Source organism: Podarcis gaigeae (assembly GCF_964106915.1).
Source record: "Podarcis gaigeae genome assembly, chromosome: 14".
NCBI lineage: Eukaryota > Metazoa > Chordata > Lepidosauria > Squamata > Lacertidae > Podarcis > Podarcis gaigeae.
The window spans coordinates 6,738,806-6,756,952 of record NC_139690.1 but is presented as its reverse complement, the minus strand read 5'-3'; the positions used below and the strand labels follow the sequence as shown (position 1 = coordinate 6,756,952).

The 18,147-nt window shown below is 50.3% G+C and overlaps 2 protein-coding genes across 8 annotated transcripts in view; one reads left to right on the top strand and one right to left on the bottom strand.

Moving 5' to 3' along the window:
* RAB27A (RAB27A, member RAS oncogene family) overlaps positions 1-4,239 on the bottom strand; it is a 21,495-nt gene extending 17,256 nt beyond the window's left edge. For 2 of the 4 annotated variants that reach the window (XM_083712934.1, XM_083712936.1), the window contains exon 1: positions 3,867-4,095. The gene's annotated coding sequence lies outside the window, so the exon portion shown is untranslated. Of the gene's footprint in view, positions 1-542; positions 626-3,866 lie in introns of all 4 variants that reach the window. The other 2 variants (XM_083712933.1, XM_083712935.1) reach the window with 2 other exon arrangements.
* A 4,514-nt stretch (positions 4,240-8,753) lies between these two features.
* The window catches only part of PIGB (phosphatidylinositol glycan anchor biosynthesis class B), a 17,140-nt gene continuing 7,746 nt past the window's right edge, over positions 8,754-18,147 (top strand). Inside the window, exons 1-7 of one of the 4 annotated variants that reach the window (XM_083712623.1) lie at positions 8,754-10,747; positions 12,432-12,567; positions 13,429-13,546; positions 14,863-14,967; positions 15,095-15,228; positions 15,992-16,132; positions 16,803-16,854. In XM_083712623.1, coding sequence (XP_083568749.1) covers positions 10,069-10,747; positions 12,432-12,567; positions 13,429-13,546; positions 14,863-14,967; positions 15,095-15,228; positions 15,992-16,132; positions 16,803-16,854 — 1,365 coding nt within the window. In that variant the 5' untranslated portion in view covers positions 8,754-10,068. Of the gene's footprint in view, positions 10,792-12,431; positions 12,568-13,428; positions 13,547-14,862; positions 14,968-15,094; positions 15,229-15,991; positions 16,133-16,802; positions 16,855-18,147 lie in introns of all 4 variants that reach the window. The other 3 variants (XM_083712625.1, XM_083712626.1, XM_083712624.1) reach the window with 3 other exon arrangements.

Here is an 18,147-nt window from a genome sequence, read left to right as displayed (position 1 = left end):
GAAGAGCCTGGGAAGCGACACAGGCGGCCAGAGCTGGAACTCCTCTAACTCACACTGAACAGCACAGATTAATCTGGAGCAGCAGCTAGCTAGTCCGCGCTCTTTCTGCTTTTTCGCTTGTTTCCTGCAAAAGCAGCGGGAAACACTAGGCTCCGACTGGACGGTGTAGGAAGTGACATCGCTGAGTGCTTATCGGCCTCTCCACTAAAACAAACAGTGTGGTTTTTCCTTCTTGTCAAATCAGTTTGATCACAGGCATTAGGCGTTTTCCGTTCAGCTTCACCTCCAGGCGTCTCCAGAGCAGAAACGCCTGTAGCCCAAGAGCCCTTGGCCCTGGATCCTGTGGTGGTGATTTAGTAGGGAGTTTTCCTTTAAGGCAGCTGTCAATCATAGCCAGCTGGAGGGATTCAGTCCATTTAAAAAGCCCGGGAATTGCCAGGCCTACAAGTCGTATTTGTTTAGTCTCGCTAGGATTTTTGCTTTTTATCTCAGGAAAAAGTCCTTGTTGTTTCCCTCACCTTTAATTCTTGGACACAACTTACCTGGCAACAAAGGACGGCTCTTTTATCGCTGAAGCCACCAGTGCCTTTTCTTCAATGCCCAGGGGACCCTCTAAGTGCGTTCCCTATTTGGATGTGGATGTTTGAAAATGACTTGTTAGCAGTTAATGATACAGAAATCTCTGAAGCAAGGAAATGGGTAGCGCTTATTAACTGCCAGGGTGGATATTTCATGCAGGGCTTTACGGAACATTTTTGTGCCAAAAGGGAATGTTGTATATAATTGCTACAAATTTCACCAGTGTGAACAAAAACCAGGGGGATTTGCACTCTAAGGGATTGAATGAGCTCATATAACAAGAGATTTGGGGGGGGGGGTGTCCTAGGGCCTTCTGCCCCTGCCCAAATGTTTTGTTTGCTTCCCATCCTTTCCCCCAGGGCTTTGGTCCTCTCTTAGACTTGGTATAAACTCTGGCTGTAAGGCATGTTTATAGGGCATCTTTCAACCTCATAGGCACAGTCCACTTCTTAGGCTGAAGCTGAGCTCAATGCCTAAAGTGCGCTGAAAATACAGACAAGGAAATGCCACAAACCAAGCTGGACTTAAAGATCTGTCTAGCCCAGATTTGTCTACTTAGACAGGCAGGGATTCTCCGGGGCTTCTATCTTGAGCACACCCAGCCCCCAATGAGGACATGCAATTGGAAGTCTATTTTTTTATTGGCAAAGCACTCAATGTGATTGGAAGTCTAGTTTTTTATTGGCAAAGCACGTGTCAGCTCCTAATATGCAAGAATTGCATGCACCACTTGTGCGAAATAGCTAGATAGGCATCTCCATCTTCAGACTTGTCCTCCAACCAAAGTGGAATCTACACACATGTTAAGAACGTTGTGAAAATGCTTTTTTGAAAATCGTTTTTGAAAAATGCATTGAATTTGCTTTGGCTCAAAATCGCCCTCTGTATATTGCACTTTACAACACATTCAAAACGTTTTATTTGCAGCTGTATAGCCGAGTCCCTAAACAGTTTGTGCAACAGCGCAACCATGCCTCCATCAGGACATTTAACTCCCCTCTTCCGATGTACCACATGAAAGCATCTCCAGCAGCTCCTGTCGCTTTTAGCCCCTCCTTGTCCTTGTAGATACCAGGGGACGAAGGAGATTCTCCCCGACTCTCCCTGGGAATCTTTTCCACCTCTTCACCTTCCTGCAACTCTTCCTCCAGCTCCTCTTCTGTCCTCTCCGACTGCCCCTCTTCCCCCTGCTTCACAGGTGGCACCGAACCTCACAAATCACTGACCCTTACCCCTGGATCATCCTCCTGCCCCCTTGCCTCCTCGGCCCACCCTTCAGACTCCTGCCTGCTCCTGTTGAGAGGTGCTCAGAATGGCTAGGGAAACCCAGCCAGATGTATGGGGTATTATTAATAATAATAATAATAATAATAATAATAATAATAATAATAACAGCTTCAGGCAGAGAAGCCTCTCCTATGACTGAGCCTTTGGACTGGAGATGCTTCCAGTGATCAAAGCTGGAGACCTTCTCCTTCCGAAGCAGCTTCTCCCTGATTCCAGGTGGCACCTCACCTTGGCAGCCAGCCAAACAGCCTGAAATGAGCTGGGAAATGCTTGAGTTCCTTATAGTTTATTCTGTCTGTTAAATGTGGTTGATTTAATTCAGCCCCACAGTGTAAGTGGTTGACAGGCCCTCAGCACTTTTGGACGGCTTGAGGAAAAAGAAATTCCGCAAGCTCTTTCTCCACATCCCCTTCGTTTCCGTGAAGTTCAGAGGAGCTGAAGGAAGAGGAACCCTGCCAGACAACTGTGCTGCGGTTGCCCAGCCTGCAGTTGCAGCAAGGCTGAAGACCTGCCTCTGGCCCAGCGCACAACTGACAAACCGCCAACTTCCAGGCTGCATCATATGATCCCCAAGCAAAGAATTATTTCTTTTCATGTTGGTGGGAGCTGAATGCACGTAACAAAGTGGCCTTTTTCTCTTTCCCTTCATTAAGAGCATTATGTCCTTCTGAGTCTGGACTGGCCAGCCACCCAGCAACAAGGCTCTCCATGGCCCATCTTGAAAGGCAAAGGACACGATCCGGCGGGGAGCTGTCCTGCCCAGGTCCCACAGCGAGTGAGGGGAGCAGCCCTTGCAGGACATGTGGGAGAGTGACACGCCCTGGCTGCTGGACCAGCCACCCTGCCCATGAGGTGCGGGAAGGTGGCCGCCTCAGGCCCACCCAGCATGCCCACCGCTGCCCTCCTCCTCCTGCTGCTGCACCCTTCCTTTCACTCCCCAGGGCACCTCAGGCGGCATGCAGACATGGAAGCAGCGGAAGACACTTTGGGACCTGAGGCAAACCCCAACATGGAGCTCCCCAACCCACCAGTGAAGAAGGAAAATCTACATCAGGAACAAGGGCTGTGGGGAGAAGATCGGCATCAGGGTCTGCTGCCCCGGTGAATCTTGCCACCTGAGGCAGCTGCCTCACCTTGCCTCATGGGTGGGCCGGCCCTGGCCCAAAGTGTATGGTCAGTCAGCAGCCTGCATACATGCAGTTGGTGGCAGGATTTTCAGGATTTCCTAAGGCAGCAAAATGTCCTAGGCAGCCTTGCCTGACCCAGCTGCTGTGTTTTCGCCCAAGCTTTTGGAGAAGGATGCAGCTGAGGAGCAAATGGAAGAAAAGGCTGTGCTGGCTGAGGCCGATGGGAGTTGTAGTGCAAAGCACCCGTTTGGCTAAGCTCACAATACCCTGGCTGTGCGTAAAGAAGACACCTTCTTCCTCCTCATTTTCAGAAATCCCTTTAAGTGTTTGAAAGCTACCTGAATACATTTGCACCTTTTTTTCTTTTTCACACTTCTTCCTTTGGCCTAAACATGCCCCGTTTATAAAGAACAAGCTAGGGCAGCACAGCTTAGAGATTAAAATGCGCTTTCTGAAAATTAAAGGAAACCCACTTTCCCAGGGTCAGCTCAGCAAGAAAGCCTCCAGCATTTAGACACATTATGTGAACAGCAGAGCCCTGGGTCAGGCTCCAAAGAACCAAGGAGCCCACCCTACCATCCCCCAAGGACTTGGGGCTGCCACCCTAAATGCATTCACCCCCTAAGCTCAAAGGACTTCCAAGGAAACGTACCCAGGGGGATTTCACTGAATCCATCTGAAATCTCCCCCCCCCCCTTTGGCAGATTGGCATCGTAACTGAAGTTCACCCTAATTCCCTGGTATAATTTAGCTAAGTTCGGGTTCATTGAAGGTGTGTAATTTTAGTGAGGTAGTTTGCACACAGATAACGTGAGCTTAAACCATTGAAGAAGAAGAAAGGAGAGTGGAGGAATGAAGAAATCCTTTCCTTACCTGATTGGAATTGGCAGGAGATGCTCAGCTGCGCCCACCTTCCCAGCAGGTCCTACAGACAGGTCCCCAAGCAGAGATGGAATTTGGGTCTGTGGTCCAGTAGCAGAGCCATGGAAAGCAGCCAGCTGGCACGTGAGGAGGTAAGAGCAACAAGGAGCCGGTTTTCAGAAGGTCCCCTTGGCTCCCCTAGTCTGGCTGCACCCAAAGTAGCCCCCCCTCTCTCAGCCCAGCCTGCCTGCCAGCCCACCCTAATGACTCTCAGCTGTTTGTCATGTGGCCTCGCTGGCTGATCAAGTGATATTGTGGTGTTGCCTCCTTTCCCAGGCGCAGGAGCTTGCAAACAAGCCCTTCTTCTGCCCAGAGAAGCAGGAATGTGCCACAACAGCCGTGGCCAGCCCTGGGGCTTAGAGGTTTGTCAGCAGCACAGGCTGGAGGGGGCGGGCCTGAGCTGCTCCTGCAGCTGGTCTGCTGGAAAAGGGGGAAACAGAGCCAGACTAGGGAGGCTCTTCTCCACCAAGGCAGACCAGAGGGTCGTCCCTGCTGCATCTGACCACAAGCCCCATCTAGCCTGCCATGGCACAGTCCGTCAGGGTCTCCGACCACAGAGAGACTTTTCCCTGCAACGCTGCTTTCAGAAACCAACCAACAGGAGATGCTTCCAATTTGGGACTTCAGCATGCAACGCAGCTGCTCTTGCAATTAATATATCCTCTCCTGCCCATTAAAGCCCATCCCACAGGCTGTTCCAGCAAGGATGAAAACCCTGTTAATTCGCCACCACCCAGCAGGTCTAGTGTAGGGAAGAGTGTGGGAATGGGGAACCTCTGGGGTTTTCCAGGGGTTATGGGACACCAGATTCCATCAGCTCCAGGAGCTGGCATGCCCAGTGGTCAGGGATGATGACGACGGGGGCTGGAGACCAACTATATCTGAAAGACCACAGGTGTTCCCTCATCCCACTTCCACCCTCCATGGTTTTGGGACAGCTTGGAAGCAGAGAAGGATAACATGGGAGAGAAAACAACTTGTGTGTGCATGCACAAGGTCCAGCCTTCCCTTTTAACTATGCTTCTTTAGGCCTCAGTGATGTGTACAGAAGGTTGCAAGAATGTATTGTGAAATGCTAACCATTTATAGGAGGCGGATGTCACCGTTAAGGTTTACATTTTTCTTCCAAGCATTAGCGAAAGAGGGTGGTTTTCCACTGGAAGAGAAGTGAGCCACACCTGCCTTTTAACACCCAAGAGGAATTTGAAGGTTGATTAGAGTTTCATCTGCCCATGATGAGTCAGTCATAAGCAAAGAAAGTACATTTCCCTTTAAAGAGAGAGAAAGAAAGCAAGAGTCCCAGGAAGAAAATCATTAAACAATTCAATTCCAATATTTGCATTTTTCAAGTACGCACATGAATCCTTCAGCCTTTGCAAACCTCATGCCCTCTGGGTGTTTTGCACTGCAACTCCCGTCAGCCCTGATAGCCTAAGGACAGGAGGACACCAAGCTGGTGATGGCCTGGGACCTAGAATCTGACTGCAAATGGATCAATAACCTCTGGGCAGACCTCTATAGACCAGGGCAACCTTCAAAGGGAGAAATGTTATTACCTAAGTCTTTGGCTGGCTTCTAGGAAGCTTTTAAATATACAATGTTCTCTAGATGTGCCCTCTAGGTGTTTTGGCCACACTGGCAGAGGCTTATGGGGAGGCCTAGTCCAAACATCTGTTGGGCAGCAGAAGACACGCATATTGTTGTCACTTCAACCACAGAGCCAAGCCAGGTTGACAACCTGGGCACAATACAGTGCAAGGAAATGGGAGCTAGGCACCTCTGGGGCCTCCTGCTCATCTCAAGCAAGCTTGCATCAGGCGGGGGGGGGGGTCTCCCATGAGGCAACCACCTTGAGCAGGAAGCAGCAAGAGAGGCCCAAGTGACAGAAATTAATCTGCAGCAGCAACCCAGCTCTGCCCCCAACACCCACCCCCTTTGGGTCTCATGGCAACCAGTCCTGTGACGGCACCTAGCAACCACCTGGAAAATTGATGTGCAAGGAGGGTGAGGGTGAGGAGGAATGGCTTTTACCAGAGCTGTGGACTCAAAGGTCAGCATGGAGGGACCAGAGGGGGATCTAAGAGACACCCTTTTAAGACATGCCTATTAAAAGAGCAACACTGCAGAAGATGGGACAGGACACCCAAATATTGGCAGGCTAAAACTGGGAGAAGCTAAGTTGGATGGGGCTTGTGGGTTTGATTAAAGACCCCCTACTTCCCCACCTGTAATTTTGAGCACTGACTTGAAGGTAGCACCGCCAGCAGGCCCTTCCTTCCCTGGGACTGGGAGCACAGAGCCTGCCCCCTCCCCAGCAATTTTCCTTCCTCTCCTTTCTACTTCTATCCCCTTAATTATGTGTGTATGCAGACAGAAGGTCTATTTGTTCTTTTTTTGTGGGGAATGAAAAGTCTCCATGAGACAGATATATACAGTTCATATTAGATCAAATATGTGGGTTCTTTAAATGCTACCCAGCAACATGAGGAGGGGGGAATCAAAGCCAGTCCCATAAACAAACTCATAGCTGTCAACTTTTCCCTTTTCCTGCAAGGAATCCTATTCGGAATAAGGGAATTTCCCTTTAAAAAAGGGAAACGTTGACAGCTATGAACAAACTCCCAAAATCCACCCGTGGATCAAGTCTTTATTGGGATCAATCAATATGTCACAAAAGTGAAGCAGGCTTTTGACTTCTCCAGAACTCTTCACCAGGCAAGATGTTGAGCAACGGCCAAACTATCTTTTGTCACAGTGGCAAAGCAGATGCCCACATGACCTGGGATTGAAACAAACGGGTATCTCATACATTTACTGGGCTCAGATTCCTGCAGTGGATTTCTCTGTGTAATGTGTGGAACAGCATGGATGAGAGTTGCAAGACTTGAACCTCAAACACAAGAGCTGAAGGTGCTTGTTGTTGTCCAAAAGGACAGCCTCTTAACATTCATTCTCTGCACAGCCATGATGGACTGGGCTTCATGCAGTATCCGGAAGGGTTTTTTGACAAATGTGCAGACCAAGAGGCAAAAACCAAGAGAAATTTGTTTCTTGCACACATTTTGCTGTGCTTTAAATCCCAGGTGGTGGATACTTGATTTCAAAGGATGCAGCTGCACTGCACATAACAGAGAAAAAGGGCTGTGAATCATGGCTGCTCAATGAATTTATAAAGCAGGTCTACAGCATCAATCTATTATGATGCATCAGGTTTTGGTACTCATAATAAGCTACTAGGAGCCAACAAGCACCTACCAGTAACTTTTCTTGGCTGGAACTGATCTCTTTCTGCCCAATTAAGGCTGCGGACCTAGACACAATTATCTAGAAGGAAGCGTTATTGGAATCAATGGGAGTCACTTCCAAAGAAGCAGGGTTAAGCTGAGGGTGCAATGCTATTTTTGCTTTAATCCAATTCTCCTCCTGACACAAGGAAGATCCTAGGCCTAGTCTTTCATGAGATCAGGAGAGGGGAACCCAGTGCCCCAGACAGAAAGATCAGGGGCAGAGAGGATGGTGGGAATTATAGCTTAACAATGTCTTAAGGGGTTTGCAGGTTCCCTACCCCAGATTTTGCTCTCCCAATTTTCCTTTTAAGCAAACCCTAGGCTTCTATTTTAATAAACCAGCACTACCTGATGCAGGTTGCAACCCTCAATGTCCTAGCAAGAAGGCATCAAAAGTGGGCCCCACTGGGGAGGGCATTGTTTTTGTGCCACATGGACTCCCAACAGGAGAGAGGCAGGCATATGCTTCACTTTGCCTTTTGCAATCAATGCAGCCTGATACATCTTTACTCCGAAATAAATCCTACTTATTTCCAAGGTATAGGACTGCAGCTTTAAATGTGTTCAACTTTGGTTGGAACATGCCCTGAAAGGGTGTAGATTTTGCTAAAGGAGATGAAGAGCTTGGTTGATGCTCTCAAAACAGCCAAGAATCCTGTGACAATTCAAAGACTTAATAACTTTATGGCATAATAAACTTCCACAGGCTAAAGTCAGCCACAAGCCTCAACACCCTTTGTTCTGCAGTAAACCAACACGGCTCACCCTTTGGAGACTAGCACTCTGGGATGCTTTCAAATTGAAAGTGTGTTGGTTGGTTTGTTCAAAGCATTTCCATGCCACCTCTTACCGAAAGTCCCAAGGCAGCATATGCTTTAAAAGACACAGCAATCAAGAAAATAAAAATGATTAAATATGAAAAATATGACCAGTGGAGGTCAGTCCATTAAAGCAAATGGCACAGTGTCCCACCATTTCCCCCTTGGGCCTTCACATCTCCATTCTGCCAGCACAGCTGGATGGAGAGACTTGGGGCTCTCTGTAGGGTCTGCATCTTCCCCTGCCCTTCCTCTGGCTAACTTGCTCCCCTGTCTACCTACTAGGCAGTCAGTCCCACCCAGTGAGCTCACAGGGGCTGGCAGGGAAGTCTGCCCAGGCCTACCGACTTGGAGAAACCTGAGAGGTGGTGCTGATGCCCACAAAAACAACTAGTAGCCCCCTACAGATTTAGGGGTCATTTGAAACCAGCATCAAGGAAAGGGGAGGCACCACTTAGAGCAGGCAACCTCGGCCCCCCAGATGTTTTGGGACTACAACTCCCATGATCCCTAACAGGACTAGTGGTCAGGAATGATGGGAATTGTAGTCCCAAAACATCTGGCAGGCCGAGGTTGCCTATGTCTGACTTAAGAGGCTGAAGCTTCCCTCCCCTGCAAGGCAGTGCCTGAAGGATGAGTGAAGGCTTCCTTGGGTCAAGGCCCATCATCTGCTCAGTTGTCCCCCAAGGGTTCTGAATTTGTTTTGCTCTACAAAAGCAGCTCTGTATCCACTGTCTCAACCACATAGCAGCTGCCACAGCTCCTGCGGCTTTGGTGCCCTCTGGCGGCTGGCCATCCTCATGGATTCCTAAGTTCTCTCTCCAAAGTTCCCCCAGATATGCACAACTGTGAGTTCGGCTCACTTTAGCCCAGAGGGGAAGCCAAAGAGTCTGGCTGCATCAGGGTCAGGCCAAAGGGGCCCACCTAGTCCAGAGGCCCCAAATCTGAAGCTGAAAAGCAGGATCTGAGCACAACAACAGCACTCTTCCACCTGCAGTTGCCAGCAACTGGCATTCAGCGGCATACTGTTGCTGTTGTTATATTAAATTTGTATACCACCCTTCATCCAAAGATCCCAGAGCGCTTCACAACAGAGAAATACAAAATGAGAATACAAAATACCACCACTGGCAACAGAGGTAGAACAAGGCTGTTGTCCGTAGTAGGCTGTTGAAAGCCTTATCCATGAATTTGTCTAATCCTCTTTTAAACCATCCAATGTGGCGTAATGGTTAGCATGTTGGACTACTAGATGACCATCTATTAGTCTGTGCGGTAGCACAGGGTTGTTGTGAGGATGAAATGGGAAGAACCATGTGCATCACCTAGAGCTCCTTGGAAGATAAAGTGGTAATTTAATAATAAAAAAATGGCGTGAGCTTGCTTAACTATGTGAAGCACTCCTTCCTTCTGGTTTTCTTAAATCTGCCACTGGGTTCTAATGTTATGAGAGAAACTCAGTTCTGTGTGTCATGCATTATTTCATAAACTTCCCTCACATCACCTCTTACTTTCCTTTTCTCCAAACTAAAAAAGCCCAAATGCTGCAACTTTTCTTCACAAGGGAGCTGCTGCATCCCCTTGATCATTCCATTTGCCCTATTCTGACCTTTTCCAACTCCACAGCATCCATTTTTAAGTGAGCCAAAACGGCACACGACATTCCAAGCATTGTCTTGCCATAGGTCTATTTTATTTTATTTATTTAGGAGTATTTATACCCCGGCTACCGAACAAAGTTCTTGAGGCGGCCTTATGTTAAATTGTTATATTCAAATAACAATTTAAAGGGCAGTGATACGACAGTCACTACAGCTGAACAACGTATTCAAGTCCCTGCTCCTCTTTTTCTTTGGCGTCCCAGCCACGTCAGTCCCACGTTGACCAGGATGTCCTCACTGGTGGCTGCTGCTGCTGATATCACTTCTCACCGTGTGACAGCAAAGATATCACCTGCCTCCCTCCCAGTTCTTGGCTGTTCCAACAATTGTGGATGTCGTGGTTTGGCGCTGTGCTGCTGGCAGCCCCTTTCCTGATGATCCCTCGCACATGGCTTATGGCATGTTGAATTTTTCAGTCCACATCTCTTTCGCTTCGGAGGGGTTTCTGGGCAGCGCTTGTGCGCCGGGTGGGCTTCCCGTCGTGGGGGGCCAAGAAAGGAGCCTCGTCGAGGCCGCGAGGGAGCGCCAGCCTCTCTCCGACTCAGCCGAGGCGGGTCCCGGGAGGCGGCTTCTCCTCCTGCCGCGGCGGCGGCGTGTCCCCGGCAGGGCCTCCCGCGCGTGGGCCGCCTTGGAAGATGGGCTGGTAGATGTAGATGCCTCCCGCCACGCCGAGCCCGGTGGCCAGGAGCAGCTGCCCGAAGGACAAGCCCCGCCGCCCCAGCATGGCCTCCGCGACGCCTCTCTCGCTCTCCGCGGCTCAACTCTTCCTCAGGCAGCCGCTCAACCGGTGCGGCTCCAGGCGCCGGAAGTCGCGCAACGGTCTCGCCCCGCCCCTTCTCGCGAGAAGAGCTGCCAGGAGCCGAGACGCACATGCGCAAAGGAGGAAGCAGCGGTCAGCTTTGGGGCGCGCATGCGCTCCGACGGAGGAGGCTGCCCCCGCCCCCAGGAAGGCGGAAGTGTCCGTCCTGGAGCCGCGCCGACGTCGCCATGGAAGCCGCGCGGGGGGTCGACGGCAGCGGCGGGAGGCGGACCCTGCCGGTGCGGCTGCGGAAGCGGAAGTCGACGCTGTACAGGCCCGCCCCCTCCGGGACCCTCGCGGGGCGGGGGGCGGGTGAGGAGAGGCCGCGGTCCACCTCGCGGGGCTGTTGTGAGGGCGAAGTAGCTGCTGCCCCCGCGCTGGGAGAGGCCTAAGGAAGCCAAGGCGCTGGGCAGGAGGGGGCCTTTCCCGCAGGGGCGCCCCGTCCCAGGAGCAAGGAAGCCGGCGGCGTGCACGTCCAGGGAGGCTCCCTCCAGCTGCCTTGACCAGCACCTGCAGGGCCAGAGGGAGAGGCCACGTCATGCACGAAGCACATTCCCAGCCTCGCTCCCACCCCTTGGGGGACTCTTGGCCCCTGGGATGTTTGTCCCTCAAAAGGCAGTGAGGAGGCCCCATCCCTTGGGAAGGTCTCCTGCACAAACTCCCCGTGGGAGGCACGCAAGGCTGCAGTGATGCTTATTCACATCCGTGGCCCTTGTGCAAGAGAACTTCCTGCTGGGTTACAGGATGCTTGAATGGGGGCAGGGAGGACCTTTGCACTTGCTGCCTCTGCCTCCTCCAGCACCAAGAGGCCTGGGAGATGGCAGTGCTGTTGCTGCCACATGGCACCTGATGGGCAGGAGCTGGCGGCTTTGGTGCTTCCCTTTTGTAGATCTGTGGCCAGAGCGAAGCCCTTGTGGCTGGCCAGAAGAAGGCCAGTACAGTGGTACCTCGGGTTAAGTACTTAATTCGTTCCGGAGGTCCGTTCTTAAGCTGAAACTCTTCTTAACCTGAAGCACCACTTTAGCTAATGGGGCCTCCTGCTGCCGCTGCACCGCCGGAGCACGATTTCTGTTCTCATCCTGAAGCAAATTTCTTAACTTGAAGCACTATTTCTGGGTTAGCGGAGTCTGTAACCTGAAGCGTATGTAACCCAAGGTACCACTGTAGTGCATTGCAAGGGCAGCTGTGGCATCTTGCTGTGTATAGTCATAGCTGTCTCTCAGCCACTTCCATTCTCCTTTGAAACCATTAAAGGCATGGCTGCTGGAAAAAACCTGTTCAAGTCTGGAGACTTTGTCCTTGTCCCCCCTTTGAGGCCACCTGCCCCAGGTCATTGCAGCCTTTCCTGGTTTAGCAAAGGTAGCATTGCTAGTCAGGGCCCCAGCAGCTGACCCTTGTTGTGGAGTCCTAGTGAGGAAAATTCTAGGACTCAGGAGCCTGGGGGATTCAGTGCTCACTTAGCTCTTTAGATGTGACTGTAGATTCATCTCTGAAGAGCCTCTTTTGTTTCAGCCTCTTCAAAGAGAAAGACAGTTCTAATTTAGAGAAAAGTCAAGGTCCCCCCCCCCCACATCAAGGTTCTGTTTTGCTAAGGTTGTGGTGTAAAAGCCAATTTTAGAGTTGTCCACAAACTAAGGGATGTTAGAATTTCTGACAAGGGATAGCTCAGTCGGTAGAGCACGAGACTCTTAATCTAAGGGACATGGGTTCAAGCCTCACATTGGGCAATATACATTGTAGGGGGTTGGACTAGATGATCCTTGTGGTCATTTCAGACTCTGCAATTCTATGATTCTGTGACACTGAAAAATCAATTCACAGCTTCGGAGGCAGGGCAAAAATTGAAATAGGACTCCCAAAAGGTATCCAAGGTTTATTTATTTGCAATTGATTACAACATAACCGTAAAAAACCCACTGTACACGAGGTTAATCCCATCTGCTTTTTTCCAGCTCTTGTTGGGGAAAACCTTTATCTGTGCTTGTTTACCATCACGGTGAGGCTACTAAACTGCTTCTTAGTCCAGACAAGCTTTGTCCCAGATGAATATTGGCAGTCACTTGAAGTCGCACATCATATGGTTTTCAAATATCCTTTTTTATGTAGTGAAATTTTAAGTGAAAGTTTTCCCTAGTTAGGACAGGTCAGAAGTAGGTCCCACTGAGCAGAATGGGACTCGCTTCAGCATAAAGTCAACACACTTTGGGCTGTCCTGTTGGGCTGCACAACTTGAGAGTAAATCCAAGTTCAGTCCTAGGAGTGGCTTGCTGCCTGCAGTCTCCTAGGGCATCTACTTCGCTGAAGTGAAATCACTCAGTCTTGGGTCAGGGCCTGGATAGGAGCCCCTCTGGAAACTCTACCTGTGTGCAGCCTTGAATTCTGTGATAGTGGGATGTAAATTTATGAAGTAAAGGAACATGGCTGTGGTTGAGCATGTTGTGGCTGGGTTAAGGTAGCCGGTTAGAGGAGGCCTAGGAAGCATCATGTAGGCTACCTGGAGTGTACAGGATCAGGCTTGGAAGGATTCTTATTTCATCACATTGTCACAACTGGGCCATTTTGACTATCGGTTGTCATGAAGCATTAGGCAGTGCAGAGGACCCTGAAGCTCAGGTGTGGGGCTTTGATGGTTTCCTTGAAGGTCTGCCCATTCCTTTCCCTCTCCCTCCAGCATACTCTGAGATACAAGGAACTTGAGACACAAACTGGTAGTGGAAAAGGCTCTTTCCTGCCACAGGAATGTGCCAGCTGATTGACTCTTGACACATCTGAGATGTGGGTTTGGGTGGAACAAGATTCAGTTTTTCAGCAGGTGGGGGTAGTGGTAATTTAGTAATTGTCAAAGACCCTAAAATATTACATTAGTTGAATTTTCATGAGTATGTTGGAGGTTGGCCACATAACACCATGCTCCATGCCTGTTCTTTATGATATCTTTAATGATGATAATTATGGCTATTTGACCTGGGAGTGGACAGAAGGTCTGCGGAGCCATCTCTACCCTCTGCTGTTCGCAAGCATTTATAAAGTGTTGCACCTGCTTAACAAGGATGATGTTCAGCTGCTGGTGAGTGTGGACTTGGGTGTCATTCAGCTGCTGCCAGAAACACATCAAGCATTTTGCTTTTGTGGCAGGAATTACCTAGTTATGCTTCATCCCACAGAAGCATATCTCATGGTGCCTTTGCTGAGTACATGCAGGCAAAAAACCCAGAGTTGGTGGGAAGGGGGTTGGGGATTGTCCATGTTGGGATACTGTCGGGGAGACGGGGGCATCAGGCAGGCCCCCAGCTGGCTCCAGCCACCGGCTGGCAGCCAGGCGATCACTGGTCTCCCTTGGAACAGCATCAAACAGTGACACGAGCCTCAGATACATTTAGAGACTAGGCACGCTCTTATCAGCAGAGTGAATAAATCTCACAACGGAAGAGACGGACAGAGCCATGTGTAAGCATTATCTACAGCATTTTATTCAGCATAGTTCAGGCACAATGGAAAACATGTCTGCTTCCCTTTGTCTCCAGCAAAACAGCAATATACAAGACGGAAGTTCCCAGCAAGTGCTGGAAGTAAACAGGCATGTGACATACAACAGTCATGCCTGTTCCCTTTTAAGGTGGAACGGAACTATATCCTAACAGTCCAGTGGTAACATGGAGACGGGTAGGCAGCAACTACCCTCTTTTAGCATGGTGGGGGGCAATGATACGTGGGGGGGCTGTTGCCTGCTGTCAGTCTGTCTCTTGCTTTCCTCATCCCCGCTTCTGGCTGCACTATGCAGAATGAGTTGGGATCTGGTAGAGGATTCTCTCAGGGCAAGTGGTACCCTTCTCATGCAGTTTTGGGTTTAATAGTGCAAACTGGGAGCAGGAGAGAGCTAGGCATGAAGGAGCCCCATGCCTTGCCTGCTCTGGCTTTCAACATCCTTGGAAATGTATTTCCAAGAATGGGACCTGGGGTTCTTTGATGGGCCTCAGTCATGGGGTCAGGACAAGGAAGGCACTGCTTTGTGCCAAGATCTGAGTCTTGGGGCCAGTTCACTGCCATTCAGCATAAGGCTCCACAGTTTCAGCAGATTTGTGTGGCCTCTTTATTTTTAGCCACTTTTGAAACACTTTTATTGCTGGTGTCCATGGGAAGGAAAGCGTGAGCTTACATTGCGCATAAGGCACACAGGCCACATTACAGCAACAACGGAGGAAGGAAGGAAGAAAACAGAAACATAAAGGGTGGCAAAGCAATCAATAAATGAACTTTGTGTTGATTTGAAAGCATTGTCTTCCTAACTGGAGCTTGTGTGTTCCGTCATCAAGCACATTAATGTTATCTACGCATGAGTGATCCCTCCTCAGACAGGAATGACTTGTGCTCCTACCCTAACAGATCTGGCTCCCTAGAATTGCACAGGCTCTTCTGGCTGCGCTGGCAGACGTGGCGTTGTACTCCTTGGTGAAGCGACTGGATGGCGCAGAGGTGGCCAAGTGGGTGGTGAGTCCCTGTCTGCCTTCCTCTTTCTTGGGGGGTGATGAGCGCCTGGTCCTTTGTCTTGCCTTGTGACCCTTCTTTCCCTCATCCCACACCAGCTCTTCTTCTTCTCCTCCCACCTTGTTTCCAGTACTTCTGCCAGTTGTGTTCCTGGTTCACATGGTACTGTTGTACCAGAACGCTCACCAACACCATGGAAGCTGTTCTCACCATTTTTGCTCTTTACTACTATCCCCTGGAAGGCACCAGGACAAAGAGGAGCAGGTGAGAATACCTATGGATATCTTTAATAGCCATTAAAGGGGCTGGGGCAGACTCCTGACGCTTAATTAAAATGTTTATAATGGTAGGTTTAGGGAAATGTCACACCCTTGTTGAGCTTCCTTATGCTTGGCTTTCCCCTCACGCAGCATATTTCCATCGCCAGCTTAGCTATTTCTTTGTATGTAAATGGGGGTCACCCAATAACCAAGCACTCTTTTCATCATTCAAGCAAAAACACCCTTTCCCAAGAACCTTGTTCTTCTTTTCAAATGTGTTGTTTCCTGGCAGGCAAAGGAATGGGTTTGATTTCAGGCATTGCCCAGCTCCAGATTGGCAGATATGTGTGATCTGTATAGGCTGTGTGATCTGTATAGATCAATGTAAAAGCTCTCACATCTGTCTGTCTGCCTCTCTTCTTTGTTGGCAACATTTCCCTTTTCTCAAGACATGTTATATAAAAGGCTGCAGTCCTCTACTCACTTACCTGAGTGTAAGCCCCATTATACGCAGCAGGGCTGCCTTCCGAGGCATCCCCATCATAGCTGTCAATGTTTCCCTTTTTTAAAGGGAAATCCCCTTATTCTGAATACGATTCCTTGCAATAAAAGGGAAAATTTGACAGCTATGATCCCCATAGCTGTGAAACAGTAAGACTGCAACCCCCCTCCTCAACCCCCCATGGCCAGGCTCCCACACCAGCCTGGCTGGCTTTGCTGAAGCTGCCCCCAATGTTCCTGCCCTCACTGCCGCCTCTTCTTTCCAGCATCCCTTACTTGACCCTGGTTGCTCTTTCGTTTGTGATTCGCCCAACCGCTCTCATTCTGTGGGTGCCTTTGCTGCTCCGGCACTTCTGGAAGGAGCCCCAGAAGCGGCACCTCGTCCTGCACAGCTGCCTCCCAGTGGGGTAAGGGCGTCTCTTCAGAATCTAGGCCTGGGTGAGGAAAAGGTACAGGGACCCCTGACCATTAGGTCCAGTCGTGACCGACTCTGGGGTTGCAGCGCTCATCTCGCTTTATTGGCCAAGGGAGCCGGCGTCATGTGGCCAGCATGACTAAGCCGCTTCTGGCGAGCCAGAGCAGCGCACGGAAACGCCGTTTACCTTCCCGCCGGAGCGGTACCTATTTATCTACTTGCACTTTGACAGGCTTTCGAACTGCTAGGTGGGCAGGAGCATGGACTGAGCAACGGGAGCTCACCCCATCGCGGGGATTTGAACCGCCAACCTTTTGATTGGCAAGTCCTAGGCTCTGTGGTTTAACCCACAGCATCACCCAGGTCCTCCTGGGTGTGCTAGAGTGCCCCAAATAGCAGGAGCAGAGCCAGGCCGCAGATGCTGTGCAGAGCAGCTGGCCCAGCTTGCTTGCCTGGAGAAGGACTGTTCCTCCGGCCAGGAGAGGCAGCTCCCACTTTGGGCAGTGTGGAGATTGCCTGTGAATCAGTGCCAGGAGCAGGTGGGAGCTGGACTCTTCCTGGGAGCTGAATTGGCCTGCTCCACAAGGGGGACTCCAGGGAAGATGGTTGCCGTGTGCACCCCAGCAGGTCCCTCTTTTCTCCAGTGTGTTCTTTCTTGACAGATTGATCATTCTGGGAACCTCTTTAATTACTGACCGAGTATTTTTTGGCAAGGTAAGTTGGCATTCACTCAGCATTCTGAGATCAGTTAAAGTGAGTTCTCCTATAGATGGTGCCACAGACTTTCCCTAACCGGTTGCCACTCCTTCCTGTGGTTGTTGCCATTCTTGCAGGGGGCTTGGATGAGGGGATGAATTTCCCCTTCCTTCTTGAGTATTGCACCCAGATTCCAGAAGAGCTGTAATGCACCAGCCAGGGGAGTTTCAATTCTGTCTCCACACACACACCATCGCCACTCCGCCTGGCAGCTCCTCTCCCTCAGCTCCATGAGGCACATCAGCGCTTGTGGGAACAGGGCTGGCCTGTGCAGTTGCCAGCCGTGGCCAGGGTGGCTCAGGCAAAGAGAAACTTGTGCTGATAGTGTGATCCTGGCTTTGAGATTTGTCTATTTGAGCAGCTGGGCTGCTTTTTAACTACCGTATTTTTCACTCCAAGACCATAAGACGCACCTAGTTTTTAGAGGGGGGATGCAAGAAAAGAAAAAAATTCTTTAAAGGGAGCGCTGAGCAGAGCCTGTATGCATCCCAGGCTCTGCTCAGCGCTCCCTTTCACGAGCCGCGTGGAGCTGACGGGCTGCCCTTCTCCCTCCTCAGGGGAAAAGCCCCCAAGAGCCACACACATGCTAGGTGTGACTCTTTAAAGAGTGCGCAGCTCTTGCTGGCTTTTCTGCAAGGTGGGAGAAGGACAGCCCATCAGTTAAAGATAGCACGGAGCGTGTGTGCGGTTCTTAGGGGCTTTCCCCACCTGCCTCCTGTCTGCATTCGCTCTATAAGACGCACACACATTTCCCCTTTTTAGGAGGGAAAAAGTGCGTCTTATGGAGCAAAAAATACGGTAATACATTTGTTGGGCTGTCAGATAGGAAGCTCATGGTGAGGCAATTTGCCCGGCTGGAAAGTGCCAGGCTGAAGTTTCCCAGCCAGAGAAAGATCAGGGTTCCCCTGTGCTCTTTGCCAGTCTCTGCTCTTGCTGAGGAACGTGCAGAATTGGAGAGCAGCGCTTGTGGCGTGCTCTCCTTCTCTGACTTGAAATGAGAAAAGCCAGAGAACTGCAAGGGAAGGCAGCAGCTGGACGGGCAGGGGAAATTTCTCATTTTACATCTTGCTGTTTGCCCTCTGTCCATTGTCCTCTGGTATAGCTGCTGACACCATGCCAACAAGGGCATCCAGGTGATTGCCTGGACTGTGGGCCTTTCCTCTCATCTCCTCCTCCTCTCTCTTTCTCTCTTTCCTTTAGGAGCGCCAAATGAATAAGCAACTTAAAGCAGTTCAGTAATCCTGCCTTGAA